General features: G+C 44.7%; 3 gene segments (V, D, J or C); all 3 read right to left on the bottom strand.

The window, feature by feature from the left end:
* Positions 1–2,385: 2,385 nt before the first annotated feature.
* Positions 2,386–3,843, bottom strand: LOC129340989 (immunoglobulin lambda variable 9-49-like). The segment is given in 2 exon segments: positions 2,386–2,696; positions 3,813–3,843. Coding segments are annotated over 2 exon segments (342 nt in total).
* Positions 3,844–4,881: 1,038 nt separating this feature from the next.
* LOC129341448 (immunoglobulin lambda variable 9-49-like) lies at positions 4,882–5,343 on the bottom strand. The segment is given in 2 exon segments: positions 4,882–5,192; positions 5,273–5,343. Coding segments are annotated over 2 exon segments (375 nt in total).
* A 3,010-nt stretch (positions 5,344–8,353) lies between these two features.
* LOC129340988 (immunoglobulin lambda variable 4-60-like) lies at positions 8,354–9,320 on the bottom strand. The segment is given in 3 exon segments: positions 8,354–8,479; positions 8,815–9,140; positions 9,221–9,320. Coding segments are annotated over 3 exon segments (552 nt in total).
* Between the last annotated feature and the right edge of the window lie 2,418 nt (positions 9,321–11,738).

The following is an 11,738-nucleotide window of genomic DNA, read 5'->3' as shown; positions in this document are numbered from 1 at the left end:
AGTTCCGCATAATATCACAGGGTAGTATGTTACCACTCTGTGTGCAGGATGTGCCCCTTTTCTGTCTTTCTCTGCATTGCTGCAGCTCTTTATAACTCCTGGGAAGATCAGTTCCGGGTCATAAGACCTGTGTGGAGGAACTGCCTCAAGGGTTGGGGAGGTGGCTGGAGCGAGAAGGGACAGAGAGTTGGAATTGCTCCACCTTCCTTTTCAGTTAGTGCTGCTCTACATAGAGTCTCTCTACATGTTACTAAGTACCTAGGGATGCTTAAGTGCAGGATTGTATGTCTAGTCCTCAATTCACGTGCAGGCTGTTCTTGCTCGATGCACCTGAATGCCAATTTCACAGGAGCTCCTTTTCTGTGACTGCATGTGCAAGTGATTCCGGAGGGCAAAGCACCAATTCAGTTCTGTTTTCCCTGTGAGAACAAGTACTGTAGGCTCCTTTGAACTGCCAATTTACATTTCTTTAAGGTCTAAGAAAGTGACAAGATCTCTTTTCAACGAGTGGAAGTGGGGGGAACTGGGATACTTTTAGCAGTTGAGGAGGAACTGATCAAACACCTACACAGAGCAAACTGAAGTGTGACTGTGCGATCGAGTGCATGGAAAGATGAAGGGAGAACACATGAAATGAGATTCACTTGAGCATCCCTAGGTACTTAGTAACTGAAAAGATCACAGGGGGAGAAGCCAGGAATTCCTTTATCTCCTGCATAGTGGCATAGATTGGAATTAACATTAACACACATGTTGCAACCAGGAAAAGGCAGCTACAGTACTGCTGAAAGTCCCTGTGGTGAGCTTGTGTTGCTTGTAATGTCTAGTTAGGCTCACAGCAAGGTTTGATCAGGTGCAAACTTGCCTAAGGCTGACTGGGTTTTATCTCTGTGCCTGAGTGAGCAGGAAAGACCCTAAAAGAGAACATGCTTACAGTGAACAACTTCCTGTTCCACAGGTGGGCAAGGGCTGTCTGTGATAAATTGAAGCTAACAAATGTGAAGAAGGTGGACCAACACCTCCCCCTGGAGGCCAAAGGCAGAAAAGCCAACATCACATCCTTGTGTGAATCATTTCACCCATAAAATCTGACAGTTGTACAAAGCATTGGCTGCATCAGAAATATATTTAAGATCTCCATCACAAACTTAAAGGTCATTCAAGGGGCAAATCTTGAATTTGTGTCATTCTTTGTGCAATTTTTTAAAAATGGCTTTCTTGGATTTCTTTTTGGCCCATTTCCAGGTTACTTTGATATATGGGAACTTGAAAGATTGGCATTTATGAATCCAATATTTGTATGCATAGTAAAAAAAATCTAGATGTAAAGTGCATTCCCTCCCATGTGAAAAGACATTTTTGAGACAATCCCATATTTCAGAATCTTGGTTTGTTCAGCATTCTCTTTGTTCGCTTTTTTTGCACTGTTCATGATAACCAGAAATGTTTATTGTCTATAAAGATGAGCTGGTCAGGAGGTTGTTCTTGCCTTGGAGATAAGATTTGGGCTTGGTGAATTTCCTGTCCTTCCATCTCTTTGAGCAGAGATCAAATTCAGTTCTATAAAGATTTGGTTTCTGCACTGGAAAATATCAATAGCACTGGTGCTTCCTGTGGAAATGTAACTTGGATGAGCATCTTCACTTTGTTTCTTAAGCTGATCCAACCTTGACCTAGGAAGACTCATCCCTATGGCTCTTCTTTTGCATTAATCCTGCATCTTCAGGAATGCTCAGGAGCTCTGCCCTCCCTCTCCCTACCTTGGTTTTTCAGCCATCAAAAACAGCCTAGGGGAGAAGGCAGGAATTCCTCCTTCTCTGCTGCAGTTCACAGATGGGGAATGGATTTTGGCTGTTTGTTACAAATGTAAAGGTCATTGAGTAGCTCAGGCTTTGTGAGGAGGTTGATTCTGCAATTGGCCTTCAGGAGCCAAACAGCATTAACTACCCTGCAGAGGCATTTTCAAGCCCAAGGAAGCAGAAGGGTGCCACTGCTGGGATAATAGTAAAGAGTCCAGTAGCACCTTTAAGACTAACCAACTTTACTTTAGCATAAGCTTTTGAGAACCTCAGTTCTCTTCGTCAGATGCATAACTGCTGGGATAAAGCGTATGATTGGACCTTACAGATAGAAGTCTATCCATGAGCATTTCGTGCCTTCAGGGTTGAGATCACACACGTATGGAGTAAGTCTCATCAAATTTGGTGGGATTTGCTTCTGAGAACGCATGCCTAGGATTGCACTGCAATTAGACTCAATTAACCCTGAGAGGTGTTCTGGAAATGGTTAATGAAGGAAGACAGAGGACTGAGAAAGAAAAAGCATTCCCTCCTATTCCAGCAGAAGTTTTTGTCTCAGTTCCCCTTCTAAATGTATCACTGTGGGTTACACATAGCTACTGCTACTACCATGATATACACCACAGTAATATGTCGCCTCGTCTTCTGGCTGCACCCCAGTGATGGTCAAATAGCGATCACTGCCCGATTTGGAAACAGAGAATCGATCTGGGATCCCGCTGGGTCTGCTGCTGTCACTGTACATCAGAAGCCGTGGAGCCTGCCCCTCTCTCTGCTGATACCACTCCACACCATAGCCCTCATAGCCACTGCTCAAACGGGCCGAGAGTCTCACTGTCTTTCCAAGCACCACGGACTCTGAGGGCTGCTGGGTCAGTGTAGGCTGAGAGCTGACACCTGGAGACATAAAGATATATGTGAATAATGGGATTGAGTTTTAATTTTACAGCTGCTGAAAGAAACTCTTCTCCACACACCTAAGCAGTGAGAGAGAAGTGGAAGGAGAATGGCCCACAGCATGCTGGAAAACATGGACCGCACTGGGGCTTCCTCTGGAAATGTCGGCCTGATGAGCATCTTCTCTTTTGTTTCTTAAGTGTGATCCGGGGCTTGAGAGCTACCCTGTATGCAAATTCCTTGCTGGAGGACCCTCCCCTTTTTCCCCCTGAAAAATATCAAAAGGGCCGGATCTCTTTACATCAAACAATATTGCAGAGCATTTAGTTCAACCAACTCAAAGAAAGAAAATATTTTAATGCATTCCCACTTCAACGAAAAAAAGGGTTGTTCATCAGAGCAAGGAGACAAATGTATTTTTAAAATGCCTGCATATGAACTGGAAGATACTCTGGTATGTTCCAATGGTTTTGAAATATTTTACCAGCCTTGGCAACTGCAATTTTATACTTGGAGACTGGTCATTTCCTCTTTCCAATAATCTAAGAAGAGTATATTGGTGCAAGAAGCTCAGTTCCATCCCAGAATGTTGAGAGGCAGCAAGAGCCAGATCTTGGTACATTTTGAAATAAAACAATGGCAATATTACCCCCACCGCCCTAATCAGCGTTTCCTATGTGGAGGGAGAAGAGGAGACTTTTTCTAGTGCAGATAGTCTGAGCCAGGCAGCAATTTGGCCCTGTAATGCTTTCTGATGTATTTGAAGGTCAGCTTTACAATATGCCCATGCTCATATTTTCCAGTATATTAGATAGAAATTTGGTGACATTGCTTCTAAATGCAATCCTTTCCAGTGTGGTGTCATGTTTGATTACTTGCTACATGCAAGTTGTGGTATCCATCAGCATGCAAGAACAATGAGGATGTAACTATTACACACTAACTTCCCAAGAATCAGAGCAGAATTTTGGGTCTCCAAATTACTTTCATTTTAACCCAAGGAATCTGGAGCTCAAGGGAGGGCCTCAGACTTTTTCATCCAGAAGTGCCTGTTGGTCCTCAGGAAGAGAAATGGCTGGGGAAAGCGGAAGAATTGCATGTGGTAATTCAACTCACTGCTTTGCAGAATGGACAAGATGTAACACATGTTGGCAGGGCTTTTTTTCTGGGAAAAGAAGTGGTGGAACTCAGTGGTGGAACTCAGGACTGCACAATGATGTCACTTTGGGTCAGCTGGAACAAGGGGGGAGTTTTTTTAAAGTTTAAATGGCCCTCAGCGAAAATGGTCACATGGCCGGTGGCCCTGCCCCCTGATCTCCAGACAGAGGGGAGTTTAGATTGCACTCCATGCCGCTCAGCATGGAGGGCAATCTAAACTCCCCTCTGTCTGGAAATCAGGGGGCGGGGCCACCGGCCATGTGACCATTTTCAAGAGGTGCTGGAACTCCGTTCCACCACGTTCCTGCTGAAAAAAAGCCCTGCATGTTGGTATCTGCAGGAAGAGGCTACCTTGAAAGAGCTGCAGAAACGCAAGGGAATTAAACAATACCTTAAGCATACAGAGCTGTTAGATATTGCCCAGTCATAATTGTCCATGGAGTGGGAATCCTGCAGGTTATAACTGAATTAGGAGAATTCTGCCTCCATATGCAGTTGGTATCATTTTCACATGTTCCTCTACATTGCTGCAATGCTTTCTGACCCCAAGAAAGGTCAGCCTCAAAATCACAAGACCTATGAGGAGGAGCTGCCTTGTGGCTGGGGGCAGGGCCCAACGAGAGAGACAAAGATTTGAAATGGCTCCGCCCTCATTTTTCATAAGTACCCCTTTTAGAGGGGAGGGGCCATTTCATCCCCTTGCCCCTCCCACTTCAGTACACCATCTGAGGTTGCCAATTTCCAGGTGGGGCCTAGAGTTCTCCTGGAATTATAACTGACATCCAAACAACAGAGGTCACTTCCTCTGGAAGAAATGACAACTTCAGGGGGTGGATTCTATATTCCATCCCTGCTGAACTCCCTCTGTTGTCCAAACTCAACCCTTCCCATGCTCCAGCCTCAATTAACCCTGAGAGGTGCTCTGAAAAATGGTTGATGAAAGAAGACAGAGGACTGAGAAAGCAAAAGCTTCCTTCCCCAGCAGAGGTTATTGTCTCACTTCCCCTTCTAAATGTATCACTGTGGGTTACACAAAGCTACTGCCACTGCCATGATCTACACCACAGTAATATGTCGCCTCATCTTCTGGCTGCACTCCAGTGATGGTCAAATAGCGATCACTGCCCGATCTGGAACCAGAGAATCGATCTGGGATCCCACTGGGTCTGCTGCTGTCACTGTACATCAGAAGCCGAAGAGTTTGCCCCTCTCTCTGCTGATACCATGATACAACGTAGCCCTCATAGCCACTGCTCAAACGGGCCGAGAGTCTCACTGTCTTTCCAAGCACCACAGACTCTGAGGGCTGCTGGGTCAGTGTAGGCTGAGAGCTGACACCTGGAGACATAAAGGTAAGTGTTAATAACGGGATTGAGTTTTAATTTTAAAGCTGCTGAAAGAAATTATTTTCAGCACACCTAAGCAGTGAGAGAGAAGTGGAAGGAGAATGGCCCACAGCATGCTGGAAAACATGGACCGCATTAGGGCTTCCTCTGGAAATGTAGCTCTGATGAGCATCTTCTCTTTCATTCTTAAACTGATCCAGGGCTTGAGATCCACCCTCTATGCAAATTCCTTGCTGGAAGACCCTCCTCTTTTTGCTCCAGAAGAATAAATTTATAAAGAGGACTGGATTTCTTTTCATCAAACAATATTGCATAGCATTTAGTTCAACCCATTCAAAGAACGAAAACATTTTAATGCATTTCCACTTAGCCGGAAAAAAGGGTTGTTCATCAGAGCAAGGAGACAAATGGATTTTTTAAATGTCTGCATATGAACTGGATGCTCATGTATGTTCCAATGGTTTTCATATATTTTACCAGCCTTGGCAATTGTAATCGTATATTGGAGGTGGAATGAAACAACTCTGGTCGGTCTTGAATGTATCTAGAACCATTTTTAAGGCACATTTTAGCCCTCCCTAAGGGCTCGCCGGCTGCCCTGATGAGAGCTGAAACTGGAATTCCCTCTATCAGGGCATGAGCCCATTTAATTATCATAACTTTCTGGAGAAGAAACAAAAACACTAGAGTTAACACCCTTAGCCAACGATCCATAAACATGTTACTATCTAAAAATCCTCAGCGTCTTATGTTTCATGACAGTATATGTTCCAGATATTCTATCCCAGATGACTTTTTGGGCTCGGCAACTGATAATTTTGAAATCCAGAACTGGATATATGATTTTGAGGCAAAGATAGATAGCACATCAATTTTAAATTCAAAGGCAGCACCATGCTACAAATTATTTAAACACAATCACTCTAGAGCTGCTTATTTAGTTAATATCTCAAAACACACAGACTATCGTTTACTTCCTTACGTTGCCCATGGCAATTTTGGATGGCTGCTTCAACCATATCCTGCCAGCTCAGCATGTTTGCATAGGCAGCTCTAAAGAAATAGAGGATCCACCCCACTATATCCTCACCTATCCACTGTACTGTACCCCTAGAGTCAAATTCCAGGCAGCAATTTTAGATAATTTAAAGCAGTACTCAGAAGTCAAGAACATTTCTATATTGCTACCTAATATAGATGCGGATGTGTCTTATAAAGTCTCTCTATTGCAGCAAAAAAGATAAGAGTATCTGTGGTAACTAGAGGGGAATCCGGATAAATATTTCTATATCTTATGGCCCTAGGGTATTACTTGCTGTACTTGTACTTTGTAGTCCTTGGAGTTTATGGAGTATATATAAATCGTATATTTTATTTGTTAATTGTAAATTTTCTAATTACAATTGCTAATTACAATAAACTTACTATCTATACTTGGAGACTGGTCATTTCCTCTTTCCAATAATCTTAGAAGAGTGTATTGGTGCAAGAATCCCAGTTTTGTCACAGAATGTGACAAAAGGCAGATCTTGGCACGTTTTGAAATAAAACAAGGGCAATATTCCCCCTACCCCACCCCATCCCAGTTAGGGTTTCCTGGCTACGTAGGAGGGTGAAGAGGAGACTTTTTCTAGTGCAGATAGACAGTCTGAGCCGGGCCGCGATTTGGCCTCGTAATGCTTTCTGATGTATTTGAAGGTCAGCATCACAATATGCCCATGCTCATATTTTCCAGTGTATTAGATACAAATTTGGCAACATTGCTACTAAATGCGATCCTTTCTGGTGTAGTGTCGTGTTTGATTACTTTACATGCAAGTTGTGAGTATCCACCAGTGCGCAAGAAAAATGAGGATGCAATGATTGCACACTAACTTCCCAAGAAGCAGAGCAGACTCCAAATTGCTTTCATTTTAAAGAAAGGAATCTGGAGCTCAAGGGAGGGCTTCAGACTTTTTCATCCAGAAGTGCCTGTGGGTCCTCAGGAAGAGAAATGGCTGGGGAAAGTGGAAGAATTGCATGTGTTAATTCAACTCACTGCTTTGCAGAATGGACAAGATGCAACACATGTTGGTTTCTGCAGGAAGAGGCTACCTTGAAAGAGCTGCAGAAATGCAGGGGAGTTAAACAATACCTTCAGCATACAGAGCCGTTAGATACTGCCCAGTCATAACTGTCCATGGAGCAAGTGGGAACTCTGTAGGTTAAGTCTGGAGAATTCTGCCTCTGCGTGTAGTACGTATCGTTTTCACATGTTCCTCTACATTGCTGCAGCTGATAACCAGAAGACAGAGATCACTTCCTCTGGAAGAAATGACAGCTTCAGATGTTGAGCTCCCTCAGCTCTCCAAACTCCACCCTGCCCCTGCTCTACTGCCAAATATCCAGGAAATTCCCAACCTGGAATGGCCGCCATAATTCCAACCCACAGGACTCTTCTGCTGCATTGATCCTGCATCTTCAGGAATGCTCAGGAGCTCTGCCCACCCCACTCCCTTGATGTTTCAGCCATCAAAAACAACATAGGGAAGAAGGCAGGAATTCCTCCTTCTCTGCTGCAGTGGCCTGGGTGCATGTTTACTCATGAGTTGCCACAAGAACAACCCACTATACAGTATAGTTGCAACAAATCCCTGTGGCAAACTTGCGCAGTTGGTAACATCTAGCTAGGCCGAGACAAGGGTTTGATCAGGTGCAAACTTGCAGTCTCTGTGCCTGGGAGACCAGGAAAGACCCCAAACCAGAACACGCTTCCAGTGAACAATGTCCTGTTCCACAGGAGGAGATTGAGCAAGGGCAGTCAGTGATAAATTAATGCTATGAAATGTGAAGAAGGTGGACCAGCATCTCCCCCTGATGGCCAAAAGCAGAAGTTCCAGCCTCACATCCCTGTGTGAAGCATTTTGGTGTAGTTTGGTGTAGTGGTTAAGAGCACGGGACTCTAATCTGGAGAGCCGGGTTTGATTCCCCACTCCTCCACGAAGCCAGCTGGGTGACCTTGGGCGAGTCACAGTTCTCTGGAGCTCTCTCAGCCCCACCCACCTCGCAGGGTGATTGTTGTGGGGTAATAATAACACTTTGTAAACCGCTCTGAGTGGGCATTAAGTTGTCCTGAAGGGCGGTATATAAATCGAATATTATTATTATTATTATTCATCCACAAAAAACCTGACACTTGTACAACATGTTGACTGGATCAGGAATGGATTCAGCCTGTTTGCTACAAATGTAAAGGTCATTGAGGAGTTCAGCGTTGGTGAGGTTGAACTTGCATTTGGCCTTCAGGGGACAAACAGCATTAGCAACCCTCAGAGGCATTTTCGAGTCCATGGAAGCAGAAGGGTGCCATTGCTTGGCTAAAACATATAATTGGAGCTTTCAGAGAGAAGTCCATCTATGAGCTTTTCATGCCTCCAAGGCTGCAATCATACACATATGGAGTAAATCCCATTGAACTTGGTGGTATTTGCTTCTGAAAACGCATGCCTAGGATTGCATTGCAATTAGCCCCAATTAACCGTGGGACAGTGTTCTGAAAATGGTTGATGAAAGAAGACAGAGGACTTAGAAAGCAAAAGCATTCCTTCCTTCCCCAGCAAAGGTTTTTGTCTCACTTCCCCTTCTAAATGTATCGCTGTGGGTAACCAGCTCCCACCAGCTACCCCACAGTAATATGTCGCCTCATCTTCTGGCTGCACTCCTGTGATGGTCAAATAGCGATCACTGCCCAGTTTGGAACCAGAGAATCGATCTGGGATCCCGCTGGGTCTGCTGCTGTCACTGTACATCAGAAGCCGAAGAGTTTGCCCCTCTCTCTGCTGATACCATGATACAACGTAGCCCTCATAGCCACTGCTCAAACGGGCCGAGAGTCTCACTGTCTTTCCAAGCACCACAGACTCTGAGGGCTGCTGGGTCAGTGTAGGCTGAGAGCTGACACCTGGAAACATAAAGATAAGTGTGAATAAGAGGACTGGGTTTTAATTTTAAAGCTGCTGAAAGAAATTCTTCTCCACACACCTGAGCAGTGAGAGAGAAGTGGGAGGAGAATGGCCCAAAGCATGCTGGAAAACATGGACTGTACTAGGGCTTCCTGTGGAAATGTCACTCTGATGAGCATCTTCTCTTTCCTTCTTAAACTGATCCAGGGCTAGAGATTTGCCCTCTATGCAAATTTATTGCTTGCTCATTGGTCATAAAACCTGCTGGAAGACCCTCCCCTTTTTCTTCCTGAAAAATATCAAAAGGGCCGGATTTCTTTACATCAAACAATAATGCAGAGCATTTACCTCATCACAGTCAAAGAAAAAAATTGAATGTGGTCCCACTTAGAACAAGGATGGGTTGTTCGTCATCGCAGAGAAAAAATGACCTTTTTAAAAAGTGTATGTATGGAGCAAGAGAAGTTCAAATATATTCTAAGTGTTTTTAAATACTTTACCATCTGCTGCAACTGCAATTCTATCCTTGGAGACTGGCCTTATTCCCTCCTTCTAATAATAGTAAGGGAGTGTATCTGCACAAGCAGGCTCAGCTGAACCTCTCACAGAATGTTCAGTACAAACAAAGCAGCAGAATCTGGCATATTGGGCAAGGAAAACAATGGCCATACTCTATCCCCCTGTCAGTATTACAATATACCCATGCACTCATATATTAAAGCACATATAATAGAAATTCAGTGACACCATCACTACTAAATGCAATTCATCCCAATCTGATGTCATGTCTTATTGCTTGGCACGTACAAGTTGTAGGTATCCATCAGTATAAAAGAACAATGAGGGTGCAACGAGTGCACACTAACTCACTAGGAGGCAGAGCAGACTTTGTAGTCTCCAAATTATTTTCAATCTAACTCCAAGAATCTGGAGGTCAAGGGAGGTCACTTGTCCTTTTCCTCCAGTATTCACAGTTAGTTGTCAGGATCAGAAATGGCTGGGCAAAGTGGGGAAACTGTATGCGTTCATTCATTAGTCTCTCTGCTTTGCAGAATGGGCAAAATGTATGTGCAAGAGGAGGCTATCTTAAAAGAGCTGCAGAAATGCAGAGGAGCTAAAAGTATACAGTCTGCATTCAGAGCAGTTAGATATTGCTCAGTCATAATTGTCCATGGAGTGGGAACTCTGCAGGTTAAGTTAGGAGAATTCTGCCCCCTTATGCAGAAGGTGTCGTTTCCACTACATGTTCTTCTACGTTGCTGCAGCTCTTTCTCACCCCAGGAAAGATCAGTCCCAGGATCACAGGACCTGCATAGAGGAGTGGCTTTATGGCTGGGGAGAGGGACAGAAGGAGCTGGAATGGCTCCTCCTTCCTTTTTGGCAAGTGCCCCTTTGCTGAGGGGAGGGGCCATTGCATCCCCTTGTCCCCCCCCCACTTCAGCACATTAACCGAGGTTGCCATTCCCCAGGTGGGGCCAAGATTTCTCCCAGAATTACAACTGACATCCAGACTATAGAGATCACTTCCTCTGGAAGAAATGACCTCAGAGGGTGGACTCTATATTACATCCATGCTGAGTTCCTTCTGTTGACCAAACTCTGCCCCTCCTATGCTCCAAACCCAAATTTCCAGGAATTTTCTACCCTGGAGCCGGCCACCATCATTCCGACCCTCATGACTCTTCTGCTGCATTGATCCCGCATCTTCAGGAATGCTCGGAGCACTGCCGCCGCCCCCACTCCCTTGATGTTTCAGCAATCAAAAACAACATAGGGGAGAAGGCAGGAATTCCTCCTTCTCTACCAGTGGCTCGAGTGCATGTTTACTTACGAGTTGCCATCAAGAGCAACCCAGTGTACAGTATAGTTGTAAGTCCCTGTGGCAAACCTGTGCAATTTGTAACACCTAACTAGGCTGAGAGCAGGGATTGGTTAGGTGAAAACTTGCCTGAGTGAACAGGAAAGGCGCCAAAAGAGCAAATGCTTCCACTGCACAATTTCTTGCTCCACAGGAGGAGATTGGGCAAGGGCCATCTGGGATAAATGAATGGTAACAAATGTAAAGAAGATGGACCAACTTCTCGCCATGATGGCCAAAGGTAGAAGTCCGTGCATGATCATTTTGTGCCTCCAAGTCTGCAATCTTAAGCATATGGCGTAAGTCCAAATGAACTTGGAGATATTTGCTTCTGGTAACTGCAGGCCAAGTATTGCACTGCAATTACCCTTAATTAACCCTGAGAGGTGCTCTGAAAAATGGTTGATGAAAGAAGACGGAGGACTGAGAAAGCAAAAGCATTCCTTCTCCTAGCAGAGGTTTTTGTCTCACTTTCCCTTCTAAATGCATCACTGTGGGTTACACGTAGCTAGCTACTGCCACTGCCATGACCTACACCACAGTAATATGTCGCCTCATCTTCTGGCTGCACTCCAGTGATCGTCAAATAGTGATCACTGCCGGATTTGGAACCAGAGAATCGATCTGGAATCCCACTCTGTCTGTTGTTATTACCATACACCAAAAGCCGAGGAGCCTGCCCCTCTCTCTGCTGATACCACTCCACACCATAGCCCTCATAGCCACTGCTCAAACGGGT

Source organism: Eublepharis macularius, chromosome 13, assembly GCF_028583425.1.
Source record: "Eublepharis macularius isolate TG4126 chromosome 13, MPM_Emac_v1.0, whole genome shotgun sequence".
NCBI classification, from domain to species: domain Eukaryota; kingdom Metazoa; phylum Chordata; class Lepidosauria; order Squamata; family Eublepharidae; genus Eublepharis; species Eublepharis macularius.
This window is presented reverse-complemented; position numbering and strand designations above follow the sequence as displayed.